General features: G+C 38.9%; 1 protein-coding gene across 1 annotated transcript in view; it reads right to left on the reverse strand.

Moving 5' to 3' along the window:
• DDX18 (DEAD (Asp-Glu-Ala-Asp) box polypeptide 18) overlaps positions 1-19,250 on the reverse strand; it is a 70,385-nt gene extending 51,135 nt beyond the window's left edge. Inside the window, exons 1-4 of the mRNA XM_010575222.1 lie at positions 19,124-19,250; positions 17,885-17,949; positions 16,743-16,931; positions 13,823-13,914 (exon numbers count right to left, since the gene is read on the reverse strand). Of these exons, the coding sequence (XP_010573524.1) occupies positions 13,823-13,914; positions 16,743-16,931; positions 17,885-17,949; positions 19,124-19,250 (473 nt within the window). The remainder of the gene's footprint in view (positions 1-13,822; positions 13,915-16,742; positions 16,932-17,884; positions 17,950-19,123) is intronic.
• Between the last annotated feature and the right edge of the window lie 2,145 nt (positions 19,251-21,395).

A 21,395-nucleotide genomic window follows, 5' to 3' on the forward strand; every position in this document is an offset into this window, starting at 1 on the left:
CTCTGTCTGCCTGTTAGTTTCTAATTAAAACAAGCAATCTACGAGTTCAAAGAGAAATGTTACTCTTGCGGGGTTTTGGCTTTTACTTTTATATTTGTTCTGAACAAATACCACATCTTGTATTGTTTTTCCCTGTCATTGATCACAGCAATTCAATTTCCTCACAAATTATGTGTGTAATTAGTATGTGGGGTCCTTTTACTTTTGTGGTAACATTTATTTATTTAACTTAAAAATTTGCTAGGTCAGGAGACGAGAGGATCTGGGATTAAAAGTATGTAAAACTTTAACTGTCTAAAACCAGCTTAGATTGAATAAAAGTTGCTTTCTCCTTCTCCCTTGATTTTTAAATACAATATTGTTTCTTTCCCTACTGCAACTGAGGTGAGTGTTGAGATTCCCATTTTTTTTTAAAGGGGATGTGATAGCTGCCAAGTAAGAATTATTTGTTATTGTGTAGTTTACAGTCAGTGGGAATACCCACAGCAGCCCACTTCCACACATTTTCCTTCTTGAGGAGAGGGTGTGGAGAGAATGAGTTGGAGAAGAGGAAAGCTAGTGACAGTACTTGACATACTACTGGAAAGTCCAAGAATACTATGGTAAAGAGACCTGCATGGTGCAGAATAAGCATCCAAAGGAGTTAATATATAAATAAATATCCAACATACTGATAAAGACTTGGAGTCCACATCAGAAAATCTAGATCATGAGTATTAGCTGAAATTTCTGAAATTAGAGTGTCAGTTCTTTTGAGCTGTTTTAAATTATAAACACAGATCTAGGAAGTAGAATGGAGAGTGACAAATGGCATCGGTTGATGATTTTTTTTTTTTTTTTTTTTTAGATAGGCAGAAGATGGTATAAAACAGGCATTGGCTGTGTTGATCTACTGCCTGTGTTTTACTTCAGTGTAAGTTTACTGAGGGACAACAAGAACTGGTAAATTACCATTAAATTGACTTCAGCTGTTCAGTTCTTATGGGCAGTCCTTCCTCCACTCCTAAGCCTTGTTGAATTCATCATCCCTATTCAGCAAAGTTTAAACACAAGTTTAATTCCCACTGACATCAATGAATTTCAGCATATGCTTAAACACTTTGTGGAAGTGTAGCCTGGTGTACTCTTCTGAGGAGTTTAACAAAGACAAGTTTTTCATCTTCTTGTCCTCTGAGATACTACAGACATCAATATCAATGATACATGGAGGTCTACTCAGGTTCAAATTTTATTCTTAACAGGCAGATTCACCTTTTTTTACAGATGTTGTAGTGTCTCACTACATGAAAGGCTTGAATGAGAAGTAGTGCTAGGTCGTGATAAGCTTATGTGAAATAGGTGTGCTAACAGTAGAGAAAAGAAGAAATTTTTAAATTTTTAAATTTTCTTTTTACTCAAATGGCATTTTTTCCTGTCTTACTCCTGATATTTCAGCATATGCCAGATGCCTTCCCAGCATTCATGGATTGTTCAGTTGCAAATTGTCTCTGAAACATGTATCATAACACTTTTTTACATCTGTGCTTGTTGATTTACATACTTATGATAATCAGTCAGTACTTTGGCTGATACCAAGTGGTTGTTCCAAAAAAAGAATTTCTTTAGCAAAAAAACGAGTAAAATACCTATTTTCAGAAACAGATATTTCTGAATACCCAGAAATATCCCAGTATACCTGTCTCTACTTATATCCAGATTTTTTTCTTGAAAATATTTAATAATGCAATTGTAACAACCTTATCAGCACGTGACAAAAACCTTTTAAAATTGAAATAATATTTCCAGCGTATAAGTATTGCAGAGCTGAATAATACTGTATATGTGCATAAAAATTCTCTTAAACCAAGGATTTTCATTGTTGCTCATTTCCATTCTCAGTAGCCTGATTATTTTGATAAACTTAATAAATATAGCTAAGAGAAATGAGCTTATCAAAAGGCATGAATAAAGACGAAAATAATTCTCTGGTCAAAGTTATTCAATACTACTTATGCTTCATTGCAGGAAGATTTTAGTTTTGTTCCAGAAAAAAGGGACATTAACAGAGCTTTTAGATGTTTTGGGGACAAATGCAACACAGTAACATTGACAGCACAGTTTGCAACTCTTGTGCATGGTGGCATCTGATAAAGTTAAGTTTATACGATTGTTAAAGTTAAGGTTGTATGATTCAAGTCCAGCTTTCACAGAAACTCAGAGAACCTATTATTGCATCAAATCTGATTTTTTCCTGTTTCTCAGGCTGCTACTGGACTCCTATCCTAAGCCCAAAGACTTCAGCTGGGGTGAAATATTTTACTGGCTTATCCAGCAGCAAGCAGGGAGCTCCAGTACCCTATTCTTGCGGTAGGAAGGAAATAAATGTGACGGATTTCCACCCCTGTGCTGGAGAAAATTTCCTTTCCATTTTTCTTGCCTCCCCCTCTCACAATACTGAGGTCCTTGTCAGTCCATTTTAAGGAAGACTTTTTTCTGAACCTGAATCTGTATGATCATAATCCTGATAACAAGACACATTGGCCAAACCACGGAGGAATGAGGATTCTTCATGCCATCTCCAATCCATGCATCGGAATGTGCTGAACCTACCAACGTCAGCCTCAGAAGACAGCAAATTGACAAAATATGCTTACAGTTTGGGATGGCAGAAGTGGGAGGAGGTAAGAAGCAGATCCCTTCTGATTTCTGGGACAAAAGGCTGAAGTGTTGTAACTAAATGCAAAGTTAAGACAAAGCTGTGCTTTTTGTTGAAATTTTTCATGAAGAAAGAAAATCTGCATTGAGGTTGTTTTGCCAACAGTAGCAAAACATGGCATCTGGAAGATACATCCACTTGGTTGACTTTCAGTGTTTGGAATGACAAAGCTTTTTGCTGTTGAGAGGAAAGCACAAAGGTGTTTTTGTAACTAGCACTATAGAATTGCAAAAAAAAGTATTAGGTCAAATTTAGCCCAACTGCAAAACCATGAAGAACAACAGTTTTATTTGTGGTGATGTATTTGGTCCATTGTGATACAACAGTACTTGTAAAACAGAAAAAAACCCCCAACCCCAAATCCTTGTGTAATTCCCTCATCTTCACTAGGTAGCTCATTAAAATCTCATTAATGGAAGAGTTCAACTTTTGTCAAGTTCCTTGAGGCAATTTTTTTTATGAAGATAGCATGTTTTTTTACTAGCAACTGAAAGGTGAATTACCCTTGGGTAATGCATATACATGGAAATACCCTAAGATCTTTTCACAGTGAAAAGACTGTATTAGTGGTCATGTTTCATTCTTCTCTGTTTCTTTTTTTTAAATTAGATTGCAAGTAAGGACTTTTAAAAGCATTAGCATATAACATATTACAAAGAGTCTATCAACAGTTCTATGATAAACTTCCATTTTTAGGTTGGGTTGTATAAAATCTCATTTTAGGCTGATAGTCAGCAGTAAAATAAGTTGGAAACCATGCTGCATAGGAGCTGTGGCATATTTATCTCATATTTCAAAATTACTTCTCAGAAATTGAAATCTTGTATTTATGCCATCAATAAGGTCTGAATGTAAGCCTTTTGTAACTAAAAATGATAGTTCCTGGCACAAGGACTAAAACCTGAAGGGCTGAGGCTACAAAAAGAGGACTTACAGGATCAAATTTTCAGAGGTATTTAAGCTCCCGACTTCTTAATTGAAAACAGTGGGAGGCATCCATGTAAATGCCTGCAGAGATCTGAGTCTCAGGTATGGGCAAAGCTGCTATTAAAATGCATAGCGTAGTGCCTGCAGGAGATTCAGGAATGCTGAGTTAAGCACATGAAGGGGGGACCATAAAGTATGACCGTGCTGCTTAGAGAGCTGCCTAACCCCCAGATAGACACTGAGAAGTTGGGTGTCTTTAGTCTTGGACTCAGACCTAAAAAAGGATTTGGGGGAAGGTTTCATGACACTGCTAAGCTACCCTCTTAGTCCAAAATGTATCTTCCTCTGCTTCCCTTCTGCCATTGCTGGTGATCTTCTGGTCCTATTATTGAGACCATTTTGCTTGCTAGACCCACAGAAATCAAACTCAGAAAAACAAATTAGACTCTACTTTCTGCCTTAATGAGTAGCATTCATGTTTATTGAGTTGCATTGGCTTTCTGTGGGATAAGACAAGCATTAGAGCCAGAGTATGTGAGAAGTGTGTAGCTAAAATATAGGAGAAGATGGTGGAGCTGGATTTCAACCTTTTGAGACAAGACTGCCATAGTTTGTGTTGATTCATAGGAGCTAGCACAGCTGTAGCGCTGCATTGTGTTTTGTACCACCCAGGACGTTAGACCTTCTCTTAGTTTGTAACCTCACTTTCCAGTCAAGGAGGGAGAGGAGAGGGCATGAGCCCTACGACCTCATGCACGGACCGTACATATCAGGAAACCTGGCTTAGCAGATCGCCCTTTGCGTGCAAAGAAATGTTTTATGTCTGCATCTCCTTTTTCCAAGAAAGCGCTGTAACTGCTGGATTCTGGAGGTACCCTTCCTCTCAGCCTTTCCTGCTGAAGCCATGTTGATGTTCAGCGGAGAATTTGGCAATGCTGGGGTGGTGAGGAAGAGCAACCCTGGGTAAGTTGGTGAGGATCTCTCCAGCCCTGATGTGGGCAGGGGGAAGAAAGGGGCTTTCTGAGTCTGAGCCAATGCCCTGAGCCAGCCTTTGAAAATGCTGCCCTGGACTACCTTTTCCCACTCAGGCTTTCACCTTTCATCTGGGACCACAAATACTGCTTGAGATGAGACATCTTGAAATGTGGGCAAAGCTGTTCACTAGGAAACTTCAGAACCTCCCATTTGTTTCACATGGGCCACCACGCAGCTATAAAACAGTAATAAAGTAGAACCTGGATCAATTATCTAAAGAAGAAAGATCTATTATCTCTGCGACGTTATTAATCCCAGCTCATCCAGTCTAAATATATTTCAAACTGATTAATATTCCGAGCTGTAGCTGTAGGGACATTCTGTACTCCTCTCAAGCTTTCCATTTATGAGCATGCTAAATTTGCATCCACAGTATGCAGCTTAACGGCAGGTGATTTTCTAGTGCTAACAACAATTTTATAACTAGTTTGCATGCACAGTGCTATATAAAGCCCAGCCAATCAATGTTGACTACTGAGAAGCAGGAAAAAAGAAATCCAGAGATAACATTTTAAACCACTTTTAGAAATGCATCCTGAGGACATTTTGACAAAATTTACACAGAAGGCATTCTTTTCTGCTACTTAGTCAATGTATTAGCTAATTTTTTTAGTGTTGTGTTTTTGGAGACCTCTGATGTACAGGTATCTATACACACACACACACACACTATTCCCTCTAGCACATGTCCTGGGAAGTTTACAAGATCAGCAGGATCCCTGTTTCTCTGATCACTCTCAGTGGATGTAAATGCAAAGACAGTGATGGGAGTGAGAGATGAGCTGCTTTTTGCTATTGGAGGCTTTATTGATCCATTTGTAGAGAGAAGGTTTTAGAAGTCAAAAACCTTTGCTTTTTTTGAGCAAATAGTTTTGATCAAATAGTTGAGGAGGTAAAGCAGAGCAAGCTTTAGAAAATGTCTGGAAGGGAAGTTAGGATATGGGCCTTTCATTCTTTTGGGCACAGTAGATTAGGGGAAGAGGTAGCAGTTTTTCTGCTTTTTCTCATAGGTGGTCCTAACATTGCTCAATCCTTTATGGCTTCAATCAAGAAAAGTTTTTTCCCCCATTCTTGAAGTGGAACTGAGTGGAAGGGCTTACTTAAGGAATATGAATGGAGTATGTATCAATCAATAATTTCTATAACACATAATTTACTATTTTGAATGTGGATTGTTAAAAAGTTGATTTCTCTTTAAAGAAAAAATAGATACAAAGACATCTTCTGCTCCTTACAAATCAGCTTACACATGTGTCTTGGGAGTCCTCTAACTCGGCTCTGACATATTAATGATTATTTTTATGCATCCAAGTAAGAGGTCCCAAGGAGCTCTACAGAAACATAAAGGAACTGTGGTCCTTTAGGATCTTGCTGTCTAAAGCTGGCTGTGAGTCTTAACTTCCTTTCCACAATATGGAGTTTGGGGGTTTTTTTTATGTCTGGTCCAGAGTTGAAATCCAGAATCATGAGGAAAAAGGCTTATAACTGATACCCTGCAAATTTCATTTTGTGAAATGAAATGTGTTCCCTGTGATCTCCAAGAGATTATAACCAAAAGCTATGTGATTCTTCTCATTCTGGCTGAAACCTCTCTCTCCAAAAAGTAGCAGTGAAACTGAATAACGGGATCTTGTGACTACATAATTGCAAATACGAATTTTGGTAGGCCTGAGATTTTGAAATTTTGTTTAATATCACCATCTTGGAATGGAAAGGTTGTAATTTTCAAAATCACAGTTTTGTGACAGAGGAACTAGACATATTAAATGCCAAGCACTGCCTTGACCCTGAATTCTTTGATTCACAGTGGGATTCATAAGGCTTCTGGTTCCTTGGGTGAAGCATTATAAATGCTTACAAGTTGGATCTACTCCAAAATTGAAAAGCCTGATCTAGGTTTGCAGAAGAAAAGCTTTATAAAATTTGCAAAACCTGAGCCTTCACCATGAAGTATGCTTTTTTTTAAAAACTAATTGTCCTTTTCCAGCAGAAATCTGTTTCATCATAAGGTTTTGACTGCTTGTAGTCATAACACTGTGAGAGGTGACAGACAGTAGTGTGGAAAATTATTTCTTTTACAAGGAAAGAAATAGCATATAAACTGAGCAGAAACCACTCCAGCTGCATGAACGAATGCTCAGAATCTCTGAAAAAAGGCCATTTGGTTTTAGGTTCTTCAATATCTTTCTAGCTGCAGTATTAGACAAATGACCAGTAATTTCTAAAACATTATGATTTTTATTCTGGTGTGGTCAATTATATTTCTTTTTCTTTCTTTCTTTCTCTCTTTCTTCTTTAATATTCAGGATAATTTATTTCTGACTCAAATCCAAATCCCTCATTATTTTATTGCCTGGCTTACTTCCAGAACACCATGAACTCACAAAACTCTGTGCTGCATGATGATACACCGTAGCTATAATATTCCAGTGTCTACTAATATAGCAGCTCAGTGACAAAACTGCAATGTAGTAAATTGCTCTTGGGTTTTATTCTTCTACAATGGCTCCCTTGTTTGGAATACAGTATAAATATTTTCAATATAGATAACCTTACAACTTTTTAAAATGTATTGTCATTTTTATCATACAGAGAAAGGTCTGAAATCCTCACTTTTTGCCTCTTCTTTACATTCCTTACTCCAAATAAAGGTAAATGACTCTTAAGAGTCTTTCATTTGGCCGTGGAAATGTTCTGTCAGCTTAGGTACAATCAGGTGCTGCCTTCTGAAAGCTCATGTGGCATGCTGCATGGGGGGAATTGAACTGCAAAGGGTATTAGAGAGAGGACTGGAGCTCTGCTGAAATTCTAGGCAATACTGCAATGCTATAAAACAGTCTGGGGAAGTTACTGTACCTTAGAAAGCCTTGGGTCCTTATCCTAATTAAGCTGTGTTCCCTCCAGAACTGGGTACCAAGGTGTTTAATGACCCCTTAATCCTCCTGTACTGAGCAGTCTATGCTGTGCTACCACACAGACTCTTACTCAAGATGACTATCTTAAGAGCTAAAGGGAATTACATGTAGGGAAGATAATGCATTAGAGACACCAGAAATTAGAGTTCTGTTCCATTTCAGATTGTCTCAAATAAATGTGAAACCTTGCCTTTGTTACCTTGTAGTAATAGAAGCAATACTGTACCACTCCCTTCTCTGGATTCTGCCAGCAGTAACTGGTGAAGCACAGAGATAAGTAATTATACTAATTAAAAGTGGAGAAAGGTAGTCACCAACTCTGGACCTGAGAGACCAAAGTTTAATGCACCTGGCAGAAGGGTGACATTTTTAGTCTGCTTCAAGACACACTAAGCAAAGAGGATGTATAAATTTGTGGTCTTGGAAGACCAAAATGCAATAACCTGTGGTAAATTGAAGAGAATAAGCAGGAATTTTAGAAATTAGTTAGTGATGGGAGAGGATGGAAAAAATAATATAGAAGAAGCAGACTGAAAGAATTTCTTTCCCGATACACCTAGGCAGACTAATAGATATACCGGCATTAAAATTAGTAATGCTGAGGACGTGTCTGACTTCTTCACTAGTGTTCTTCCTTTCACAATTGACAGATCAGGGTGGGGTTACTGATACCCAGTGATGATAACAACATTAACTTGTTCCTGAAAGAAATTGAAAATGGCACTGTTAATAATGCCTGAACTGTTACAGTATGTCTGCAAATTGTAAGAATGGTTCAGTGGCATTGGAAGATGTAAATGGAATAAGGTCCTGTATATCTAAATATCAAAGTTATCTAATATTTGTCTATTTTACTGATTGCCAAATGTTAAAACCTTGGAGTTGGAAGAAAAATTGCCCCTTGGAGAGGGCTATAAGAAAAATGTGCACATCTTACTCACTGAATCTTAGTGTGCTCTGCTGGCCCTGTAAACAAAGGGAAATTTCACAGAATTTGAACAAAGGCAATATAAGCCAACGAAAAATTATCAGTGCTAAAGAGAGCAGTACTCTGGTTATTGACGTAGAAGAATTAGAAAATATTGGTTTATGGACAGTGCAATCAGTAAATTTAATAAGTCACTCCTGTAGTTAGTCAAAGTAATTAACACAAGGGCATATAGGGCAACTTGAGCCAGCAGACTCTGGCACTGGAATAACTGACTGTAAGAGAGCCATTAGCTCATGATTAAGTAGTTTATCATCAGAAGTCAGCATCTGTAGACATAAGTACTTATTTATAACTATTTCTAACTGGTACTAGGGTTACATAGGGGCATTACATAGCCTGCTTCTTTAAGGGAAAAGGAATATATTCCATATGGGAAAATTTTCTGCTTTGCTTGTTTCAAGCCATCAAAAATTCTCCATGTTCCTGAAGAAATGGACCCTGAAGAGAAGCGTATGCATAGATCCTTGACTGTAAGAGCCCACTGGAGATAGAGCAGTGTGAAGTAGCTGGAGCAGAGGATGGAGAGCAGAATCTTTCTACAAAGATACAAAGTGGAATCAGGGAAGGTGGAATCCCTCCAGCAAAGAGATCCATGGGCATGGGACTACAGAGCTATCAGGAAAAAGGAAAGTAAAAAGGAAAGATTGACCTCTGTTTAGTGATCAGAGTAGGCGGTCAGCCAACTTCACAGGCAGCATTTTTATCTCTAGGTTTTTAGTTTTAGAGCTGATGTCAAGAGGATGGGACAGAAGGCAGGAATGTGGTTTGCAGGTAGGTGTCTGGAAAAAGATTCTGCATATTCTGAGAAAAAGAAATTGTTTTGATGAGCACATTGTACCATTATTTAGAAGTACAGTTGGTATATGACTAGGATATAGCAAGAATAGTGTCTTCAGAGGTGATGACATCAAAACCCTTTAAAATGGTTTAGAGAAGCCTGAATGCAGTCTTTGAATGTAGGGAAACTGCACTGAACTTCAGGAGTTGCAGTGAACTGGAGTTGAGTAAGATCATACAATATTTTGCCTGATGAGTTTGTGAAGAAAAGAACACAACTAGGGTATATCAGCAGGTTCCCTCTTTGTTAAACTTCAGTCTAACCAGTCATCTATTCTGCAAACACAAAAAACCATTCTCTGATAAAACAAAATTCACAGTTCCAATTCACTTGCTGCTGGCAGGTGGAAAATTTGGGGCAAAATAAGATGTTGCTAACTATTAACGGTGCTTCCTACACCATAGCATTAAGAAGAGACACCAAAGTTTCAGCAGATACAAACCTGAAAAATGAGGTGAAAAGGAGAATTTAGAACATCAAAGTTTATTTCATTCTCTAATTTCCTGCCATCTAATGAACACAAAAGAAAACATGTGGTATTAATATGTGTTCTAAGTTGTATTTGGAACCAGCCTGGAAATACCCCTTATTAGTAGTGTTGCCCTCTGTTTCTAGCTGCAAAACCGTATTCTCGTATTCTCTGAATTTTGCCAAGCTTGAACCATTTCATCTGAAGTTTACTCCTGTTTGTATCCACACTAGGCGACAATTTTAAGAAAATGCAGCCTGAGCCTTCAACGAGCTGCATCTGCAGCCCTGAGGTTCCTCTCACATTGTTGTTTCTGAATGCAGGAACACAGTAGGGGACCTCATGCTATACCGGATCTGGAAAGTCTTCTCTTAGGTCAGACCTTCTCAGAAGTGTTTGTGCCATCAAGACATGTAGTAATAGTCAGCCAAGGATGGGAGTTATCTAGAAATGTCTGGTGTAACAGCTGGGGAAGAAAGTAGCATCAGATATTGATTGTAACTTGGCAGTATGTACCAAAGATGTCCACCTGTAACTTGAAAGTTCTGATTCAGGGTCTATAAATTCCACTACAAGAGCAACCTTTGCATAGTCTAACCTTGAGTGTCAAATACGAATAATTCTTCTTGACATATGTGTCAATAATTGTTCTATTTCACTGTAAATTGCTCTTAATTTCATTGGTGGATGTGTCTGTATGCTGGAACGTCAGACAGACAAATGGTGTTTACTTGCATTATTTCTCATCTACATATAACTTCCTTTCTCTTCTCAGCTGTGGATCCCTTGGACAAGTATGTCTCTCTGTTCTGTGCTGGTATAAACAGATCTTGCAACCTTCCTCTCTTCATTTCCACATGGAGTCTCATGTGGTAGAAAAGCATGAAGCTGGGAGTGTGCCATCTGGCAAGATCTCTGAGTGCATGAAGAGACAGTGCCTTGATGCTGGACAGTGTGCCCATCTGTTTCATGCTATGACTTCAAACACCATTTGGATTTTGGTGAAAATCTGCAGATCAGGACAACAGAATGTATGAAGTGGGAGACTTTCAATTTTACAGGCCAGTATTATTCAGAATTTCCTAGGCTAGTTGGATTACTGTGGCTCTACTTTATATTGTTTGTACATGGGGGATGAAGGAGATTCCTGAGAGCAGGGCTCATCCACAGAAACAGACCTGAGAATTTGTCCCACTTCTTGTTCCAGTCCAGTGTTTTGACTGTGCTACATTTCCTCTGAATTGTAGTGCTATCTCAGATAACACTGCTCATCCAAATCTGAGAGTTATCAAAATGCAGTGACTCAGTCATACATCATAGACAAATCATGGGAAGATTTGCATGGATCTACTTAGAAATTGCCAGTCATAGTTAGAAAGACTTGAAACAGAATGAGAAATGGGAAGTCGTGGAGGTGGTAGGTAGACCAAGCTGAAACTGTAGAACAAATGGGTGGGGAAACCTGAATATACTAAAAGAAGGTGGCAAGAAATATCTTGACTTTACTAAGTATTTGGTAGTGGTACTTCTAATAAAAGAAAAGTACATGAGAGACCACATGGGGGCAGGGCTAAATCAAAGATCAATATCTCTGTGACTATTCCTGGTATTTATGTTGAAATGGTCATATCATGTGAATGGACCTCACCTGTACTGGCTCTACTAGTGCAAATAATGGGTAAGTAAAGTCTGAAGTAAGCACAGAAAGATCACTGATGAAGTCTAAAATAAGCATCTAGCCTCTAATGACCTATTTGATTACAGATCCTCTCTGAAAGTCCTACAGGGTTTTTTCAATGCAGCATATGGTCTAGTCATCAGTCTCTGTCTAGTGTAGGAAACAGAGCTAGTATTTCTTTGCTTGTTTTTGGCTATCCATAAAAATGGCTGATTGACATCATCAAATTGACATCCCATAGCCCAGTGGAAGTTCATGGCATACGTGTCACAAAAAATTTGCTTTGATATGGTATGAGAGTAGTAAGAAAATATATAAATTGATAGTACATACATTAGGGATCGCGGAGTTGTGAAGTCCTAGAAATTGAGTCCTCAGTATTGAAACAAGAGATATTCGCTCTTGGGAATTTTACTATGATGTTTGAAGAGAAGTTGCCATCATTCAAACTCGTAAGAAGTAAGGGTTAATTCCCCAGATTTATTGTAGGAGGCACAGTGTATTTTATCCCTTAATGAACTAACAAAGAATATGTATCATGAAACATGATGCTGTAAGCTTGCCATAATACAACAAACCGACTAGATCCAGCCCCCTGAGGCTATTTGGATTTAAGGGATTTAAAATTTTGGCTAAGCAGTGATATTCATATTATGAATCCTTTCTTTTAATTGCTGTATCTGTAGCTTTTTCTGTGCTTGATGTGCATCTACCTGTAATAACTAGGGGTCCATAAATTATAAGTCTGTGGCAAATTTTAAAAGTCCTCACTAAAAAGTCTAATATATGGTTTAAATCACCAACATGAGGCAAGTGGCCCAGAGGCTAATTCCTTAACCTGTAACTCCTCCTTAGGTGTTGCAGGTGATTACTCAAGCTTGTAGATACAGCACATGCACAGTGGAGAGTGCTGCTGCCTTAATCAGCTTCATGAATTCTATTACTTAATTGAAAATGCTAATCACATAACTGTTAAATTGTTAATAACCAGGAATCAGTATGTCATTAATTTGAAATTGCTATAATCACGGGATGCACAAGTGTAGAATTTCACTGGTGAGGTTGAACAACTAATTTAATTTCCTAATGACAAATGTGTCATAAATGGGTATTGTACAAATAGTAATTAAGTGCAAAAGTATGAGTTTCTTTGCTTTCAATCATATTTATTTACTTTTCAGACAAGCAAAATACCTGAGAACTCTTTTTTTAAAAAAAAAAAAATCTTTCTGAATTTCAGAGAAGAAAGTTTCTGTGATTATTTCATCCCAGCATGGGTCTTAGGGCTGTCCTATCTTCAAATAGAAAAAAGGGAAGCAAAATAATCAGCACTTCCTTACAAATGGAGCAAGACTGTCTACTGGGCCCAGTCAGCCAATTTTGCATTACCATATGCATCTTGGTTATAGAAACTCAGTCCTAGTCCTTTTCTTATACAGGGATTCAGTATTCCTTTAAGGTGCAAAACCCCCCTGTCTGTGCACTAGGACTGAATCCAAGTCTTTGTGGGTGTTTAATGCTTGTCCTTGCTGCACTTCTTTTAGAAGTGCTAGTTATGGCTTTTCTACGCAGGAAAGTTAGCATGCAGGTAGCTACATAACACGTGGTTCTCTGTGCTATGTTCCTTGGGAGTGCAAGCAGTAAGTTGCAGGTAGTTTTCTTCATTTCTGAAGCCTTTGTGTAATTTATAGACCTTGTTTGGGCACAGGCAACAGTTCCTTGTTTCAAGGGGTAAGCAAAGCTTGGCCTTACTGGGCACTGATTGCACCCATAAGGGAACAGTGAAATATCACTGGTTTTACTAGCTGACTTTGCAATGCTTCAATATTAATTTTCAGAGCAGTCACCTCTGATTCACACCTCAGCTTCCCACCCCCTCCTTCTACTTAGGTCCAGTTTGTCCAAACTGAACTTGTGCCCTTTGCTATGACAGCCAAGGAAGGGAGATATTAGAAGAGTTTCATGTGTGAGTGTGCAGAGGTCTCAATGGATTGAGGTCCCTTTGCTAGATATGAAACGTTTTCTCTCTCTCTACCTAGGAAGATACCATCGCAGCCATGGAGATATCGCAATGCTCCGTAGGCCCTGGAGACCAAGGATGTCACATTATATTCATTTTATTGAAGCAGATCTGAGGCACACAAAGTGGCAAGAATGAAACCTATCTGCAATAGCTTTTTAATTCCTGAGACTCCTGTTGAAAATCTAGTGCATCGTTGGATAGACAAGTATGACTGTATCTCTTGAATCCTTAGCTATTGCTTTAACACTTACTGTGGTTTGTTTTCAAAGGGATTATACACTTCTATAAGCCAGTTGAACATGTATGTGGATGTGTCCATTAATATTGCATCACACTGCAATTTCTACAAAACAGAATAAAAATATGCACATGTAAATTCACTCTTGTTCATTGTTCAGTCTCAAGCCACAGTGGAGTAAACTTTCCATGCAGCATGTCAGAAATTAGGGGTAGCGGCAGCTGTGAACATATAATTCCCCCTGCAGGGTACTGACAATGTACGCCAAAGTAATGTTTTTCACTAACTGCATCCTGCACTGACCATAGAAGCCTTCCACTATCCCATGGCAGAATAGCAGGATTCCTATGGCTTTTTCATTTAAAAGAAAGTGAATATGAGGGACTGTTACTATTGTCTTCTGGGATCCAGTGAGGCTTCTACAAATTGCAGAATTTTAGACAACTGGATAAAACTATGTTATACCATTAGCTATGCCTTGCCTTCATTTGGGAAAAAAACCACCTTAAGATAAAATCCAAGAGAATGTTCAGTAGGCAGGCTTCTACAGAGGTGTGTCACGCTGTCAGTTATAAATTAGGTGGAAAAAGGGGTTGCCTTGCTATTGCTCAAAATTAAAATTCAGGAACAAGAAAAAACCCAAACCACAAAATAAAACAAGAAGTAACTTCTTGTAGTTATAAGAGGGTTTTTTTCAGCTTTGTAATACAGTTTATTGAATAATTCTTTTGCATTCATCCAAGAGTGATTGTTTTACTGGACATACTACATCATTTAGGTTAAAAATGTGTTTTCACCTTCATTAGTTACTGCTTAATCTTCCTACTACTGAATTAGCTTTGAGAAAAGTAGGATTAAACTCTAATATGCAAAAAGTAGTCCTGATTAGACAAGAAAAATGGAAATCAAGCCTTCCATTTAAAAATACAGTGCATACCTGTGTTTTATAGTTTTAATGGTTTTATATTGCACTATGTAAATTTATAATGTGTGTCTTCAAGTGTTGTAAGGAGAGAACAGATGAGCACACGGAGTAGAGCAGGTCTTAATAGGGAAGGTGCTTTAGCTGTCCATCTGTGTTTCTGCCTCTGTGAAATGGAGGCACTGTAGCTTACACTGCTCTGCATCTCTTTGTGGCAATGCAGGGTGCTTGAAGTGCCAATTTTTGAATATACAGAAAGTAGTACAAGATACATGTAGGTTACTTTAAATTGCAAGCTTGTGGAGCTGAAGACGATGTTTAGTTTTTTTCTGTGCTGAACCAAAAAGAGATTTGCTAGAGAAGCCATTCAGTGATAGCAGCAAGAAGGCAAAGGTGAATTCCACTGAGAAGAATCTGAGTAAGAAGGAGGAGAGGAGACTCCATCAAACAACAAGATGAGCAAGAGATGGATAACTAAGGAGAGAGCAGTTCTTTTGCCAGCAGAGACTAGATTATATTTGTTTGTTATGTTTTTGTGAATATTTGAAATTTTGTCAGGTGGGAAGGAGGGAGTTTTCTTTTTATTTCACAGCTTTAGCCTGAATACCTACTTATATTCATACAGGTGGGAGTTGCATGCAATGCTGGTATATGACTTCGGCTGGGATTTCTTTGAAGACTTTTAGACTTCTGCTTGTTTCATATTTGTCCCTCAAAATTAAAGAAGTTAAATACTTGGAGCATGTGACCCTGTGAGGTTTTTTGTCCCCTGGGTCTTTTTGAAACAAATTCTGCCATTTACAAGGACAAGTGGAATAGCTTAAATAAAAGAATATTTAAAAAACCTTGAAAGAAATGACTTCTGCATGGGAGAGATGTTTTTAGAAGCATTAAGATGATTTAATTCTGACAAGAATGCTAAGGTTTTAATATGCTAGTTTATATGCTTGAGGCAGTCAGTAATCAAATGCCCAAGTACCGTATGTACTGACATTTACGAATCACAAACAGATTTATATATTATGATTCCAGAACTTTATCACAGCAAAATCATACTCTGCTCTTTAAAACAGATGACAGAAGAAGAATTAAAGATTCACGCTTATGAGAATGCAAGCAGCTGTCTGGTGTTTATTATATGGGACAGAAAGTAAGAGGAATGCATTTTAAAAAGCTTAAATAGCCTTCTGAGTAAGGTGCTAACTAGATGGTTACCCTGAAGATTTATACTGGGCAAGTCACTTTACCTCTCTGTTTCCCTCCTGTCAAGGAATAATTATTTCTTTCTAGTATTCTTCATCAGTCTTGCCCATTTAGGCTGTGAGTTATGCTGCATAGGAATTAGAGCTGCTTCAGAATTTTTTCTTTTGAGGTATTAGATTTCTTAAAAAGCAACTCCAGCTCCCCCTCAAAACACCCCTGATTTTTTAAAAGTGAAAATATCTGAAAAAGCCGTCCCTATCTGAAACTGTGCAAGTTTGAATAATCTTGTTTTGGGAAAGCAGTCTCAGGACAGAAGGTTTCCAAAGTTGGCTGATGTCTCCCAGAGCGGTCACGATGTTCTGAGCTAAGGCATTGAGCTGTGAGTGGGAGAACGGCACAGCAGAAAATTAATCCTGGACTTCCTACAGCCCAGGCAACCATGCTCACACTGGATTCTCAAGGAATCTGGGATTTCTCTTTTCTTTTATGGCATGTTTGTGATGCATATGAATATTCAAGAGCTGTCTGTGGTTCTTTTATAATGCACATAGGAAGCACAGTCATAGCTCTCAAAGAGCGGTGCTGACTCTCCTTTTTTGGAATTAAGGTGTTAGTTAGGATTTAGTCTACTATGAAATAATAAGCATAATATAAACTAATATAATCCTAAAATAATGGATAAGATGTTTTTAAGTGGCTTAGTGTTGAGCAGTCTGTGGCATATATGTGGTAGCACAGCCTGAGAGCATTCAGTGTTAGCTTGGCTTCCCGGCTTGACCTCAGACCTGCCTTCTCCCTGTGGACTTGCCCGGTGATCGTGGGACTGCGACTGATCCTGACCAATGCCTCTGGGATGGACCCTGACCCACACTGCCCGCTCAGCACCCTGCCTTCGGCTCAGCAAGGACCCTCCATCCCCCTGCCCTGCCTTCACCCCGGCTCCCTCGCGCCTTCCCTTAGGGCAGCAGTCAGCCATTGCTGCTCCCTGGCACAAACCCTGGTGTAAAAACATACGACGTTTCATTTTTAACTTGTACATTGATAGGTGTAATATTTAAGTCGAGCACTTCTTATATGGCACTATGATTTCTGGGAATTCAATGGAGTTAATGAAGTGAACATGTTAGTGAACAGTTGCAATAATGGGAGTTCGCTAGCATTCAAGCTTCACATCATAGAGTAACACCATTCATCGAAATGCATTTTCATTTTGACTCTATTGATCTCATTCTTTCTTAAAATGTTTTCAGCATCTCATCGCCGCCTAAGTTCAGGTTTTTGTACAAAATCAATATTGCTGCATTTATGAACACCACTAATTATGAAATCCACAGCATTTAAAATACTGCTAACATTTTCCTAGTAGTGGAAGAAATCAAGTTTTTATATAAGCAATGTTTTTTGTTGGTTTCTTTTTACTTCAGCTGATATTCTCTATCGGTCCTTTCTCACACTAATCCAGTTTTGGTTTTTTTTTGCAAAATTTTGGCATGTTGTGAAAGATTCTTCTCTCCTGAGAGTTGTGAAACATTTATATCAAATGAAACAAAAAAAATCTATCTGTAGTCCTGACAGATGGGCCAATCAGCAATCATCAAAAAAGAAATGATAATAATAAAAATTATTGCTATATAAGATATTATAGTAGAATTCCTATCTAAAAAAATATTTAAGATTTCAATGCAAGAGTAGAAACACAGTGCACTTGCTATTATTTAAACCAACAGAGAATATACCTACAAGGTAGACAGAAAAAAAAAAAGCATAGGCTGTTCATTCATTTCACTGAGTAAGCTTTACATGCTAGACCAATGTGTTGCTGCACCTGAAGTTTTTTAATTTACAGTTCTCCAGAAGGAGACTAAAAGAAAAAAATAAAGAAGTAGTACGCAGTTTTGAGAAAAAGCATCATGTAGGTTCAATTTTTCATTCTTCCTCCTGAAACGTTACATGTTTGTGGATTGCAAACTGGTCCTGCTGCTTCTTGTCAGAATGCAGCCCACTGTCACCGTAGGCTACATGATAAAATGGCATTTGAATAATTCTCTGCATCCGCTGCACTTTTTATCTGTAGCTAGAAAATCATTCCTGTAACAGGAGGAGTGGGAAAGGATTCCTATGGAACAGAAGGAAGGATCTAATGCACAACTAATTTATTCTGTGGACATGATGTCTGTCAGATAATAGTATGCTTCTTCCTGTACAGAACAGACAACTTTATTTCCATAAATTGCTATAATTTGTGAGAGTCTTCCACATTTTCTACCTCATCCTTATTCTTTCAGGATTAGAAAAATGTTGAACACCAGACTACTGTCCAATTGGAAATCAACTTCAGGTCTGAGATATCCTTTTGGCTTTTTTTAACTTTAAAAATGTGGGTATTTCAGGAGAACAGATTTTTACTGCACTATCAAATCTGGGGTTTAACTTTACAGATCTCAGGAGGAAACCTAAGAAGCAGCTCCCCACATTCAGTGAACATTTTTCTTTTTCCTGCCTGTTACCTCTCTGAATCTAACTTAAAACTTTGTATCTAACTCTGACCCTGCGTTCTTACCTTTGAAGCACAGACAGTGGGGGATAACGTGCACTGGTATTGACTTTGCTGAATAGGCTCCACATGGAAGCAGCCAACTCATCCCTCCATTTTAACTAGGTTTGCCATTCTTAATCATGTTTTTATTTCCAATGACTAATTGCTTGGAGGTGCTCTATCTCTTTCCATGCTGAGGTTGTGGGGGAATGTGGTAAAAATTTGAGGCAGGGAGTTTAACTGGAAATCAAAGAACTTAGGAGCAACAAGCCCTGGGCAGAAATTAAAATTCACTGTAACTGTGCACAACAGCTAAGCATCCTGACATGGTTGGGTTTAGGCACATATGTACGGAAAAAAAGAAAAAAATCAAATCGCCTGTGTGCTTAGGTAAGTGAGAGGGGAAGGAAATGTAAGATTAAAGGAATATACATCTTTTTACCAAAGCAGTCTCCTCTGCCTTGGTGTAGAGAAGATTTTCAGATAGGTTAGATAGAGAGAGAAATCTGGAAAGAAAATGACTGAGGAGTAGGAAGGACATGTATCTTACGTGTTAACTGCTTCATATCTAAAATTAGAAGTATATCCATTGATTCAGTTTTACTCCCACAGACCTACTTACATCTGTTTTACCTATAGGTAGGGCATCTCACCTCTTTCCACTCCAAACTGAGAAGTGGATGGATGAGCTGCAGCTTCTTTTGTTTCAGAAGCCTGAGAAGAAGTCTTAAGTTGTTCAAAATCTGTATGTGAGTCATAGGGCATCTGAAGCTCTCCCATAGTTGTCCATCTGATTAAAAATGCTGGTGCTTTTCTGGTTATTTTAATCCCATGTTGGTTAAGCAGCACAGTGTCAAAACCTGCAGACAAAGAGGAGACAAAACGTGAGGAGGAGCTCATCACTGCCTGGAAATAAAAGGTGGCTACAGTATTAGACGCTATAAATACCAATACGGGAAAAGATGACTTACAGTGAAACAAAAGCAAGAAGATAAGGCTGAATAAAAGAAAGATGAGGATGAAGATCAGAAAGCAATTCTTACATGCTAGTGTTTTGTACAGTCCCAGTGGGGAATTAGTCCCCTGGTGAGAAGTCACGGTCTGTAGCTATGGCACTGCACACAGAATCACGCACAGTAGTGAAGGTGCTCAGGCTATCTGGTGTCAAATCTCAAGTTTGTCACAGCCTTCTTGAGTGACATTGGGCATGCCAGCTCACATATCGCTACAGACGAATGTCTCAGACCAAATCCTGATTCAACTGCTACCGACATTATTTAAAAGCAAGTAAAAGGTTAGCTCAAGCTTCGAATGCCTGCTAAAAAAGAGCCTGGATGGTGCTGATGCTCTGAGACAAATCCAAGCATTAGCCCACGTAGTCTGGATGGCTGAAGCACAAGTGGGACCATGGGTGCTCAAACCAGGTCTGCCTTGGTGATATCCTTAGCTCAGCCCTCCCTGAGGACAGGGCAGGTGCTCTAAGCCTATCTGTGGCCAGCAGAGCAGAGAGAAAGCACCTGACTGTGCAAGAGTCATCATCTTCTTCTGTAAAATGGGAAGGTGGCAGGATGAAAGACCCCCACTTTGTCTTTCATCTGTAAAAACTCGGCCACGTACTAAGTGCCTAGCAGAGGCATTCTCTCAGGTAGACTTCTAGCGATGCTGCACACAAACCATTTCTCAAGCAGCAGAAAGTGAACTGTTTGATCCGTTAAAGAAATGGTCCAACTTAAAGCCTACAGGAATTGGCCAAACAATGCATTTGTTCATTGACTACTAGATTAATTACTAAGTCCACCAAATATGAATTACTGTAAGCTATAACCTACCAATGCCAGTGTGGGATGTAGTCCTACTCAGTTGCTTTCCAGCTCTCATCTTCCATTTTTCTATCCTTCCCTAAACTGGAGGGGACTATATAAAACTCCTGGAGAAAGACAAACTGTCCAGCTGAGGGCTGCTAGTGCCTAAACAACAGTCATTTTTGTTTCCCTGCATTGCCATCAATATAAATTACAGAATTGTTAATGACAATGGCCCTGAAGAATGGTTCTCCTGATCAGGCAGCAGCTGTTCTAGCATATCCTGGTACTTAAAAGTGCTCGTTGGTCTGTGTGTGAGTCAGCCTTGGATGTTTGCAACTGTAAATACAAGGAAGGCAAACAAACCAAAGATCAATTTAAGTCCAGTGTTGTGCTATCAGCTCGAGTACATATTACATGAGCTGTACATGACCCAGAGTTTGCTGTTGTCTCCTTTTGTTTTTAGAAACAGGAATCACTGCAGACCAGGCTTGGGCTATGGGTTGCAGGCTGCAACCGATGCAGTTGTGGTAGCTGCTTGCTGCAGGGTGAGGGCTTTTCAGCTGTCCACAATTCCTCCCATGTGTGCAGGACAGCCACTAACTAACCAAGAAGGAAGGTGGCTGTGAATTAGCTTACTAGACCAGAAAACACAGTCCCAGGAATGCCGACAGCCTTCCTGGGCAAGGCCAGCGCTGGTGTAACTCTCATGCAATAGTTCAGGCTTGGATTACTCTAATCTGGAGGGTTAAATAGGAGCACTGCTCACATGTGAAGATAGGAGCTATCCATTTGTAATTTGTTTCTTGTTTTATATTGTGAACATGATTTCTTTGTGCTGTTTGCACGATGTCCAGCACACCAGTGCTCTCCAAACCCCCAGTTCAATACAGACATTAGAGTTGGTGTGCATGTCCTATGTTCTGGCCATCTGTGCATCTGCTTTTGGTTTACATTCCATTGAGAGTGGAGAATCTGGACATATCTGCTCTAGAAAAATTTGTGGATGAATTGAAACAGCTGCTTCCAGCAGCACAACCTGGAAAAGTGCTTACAATGACAACAGAGCTAATAGCAGAGGGCTTAACTGATTCCTCCCACTGACACGGTACTTTATTTGCAC

This window comes from Haliaeetus leucocephalus, unplaced genomic scaffold, assembly GCF_000737465.1.
Source record: "Haliaeetus leucocephalus isolate CR32 unplaced genomic scaffold, Haliaeetus_leucocephalus-4.0 Scaffold451, whole genome shotgun sequence".
Taxonomy (NCBI): domain Eukaryota; kingdom Metazoa; phylum Chordata; class Aves; order Accipitriformes; family Accipitridae; genus Haliaeetus; species Haliaeetus leucocephalus.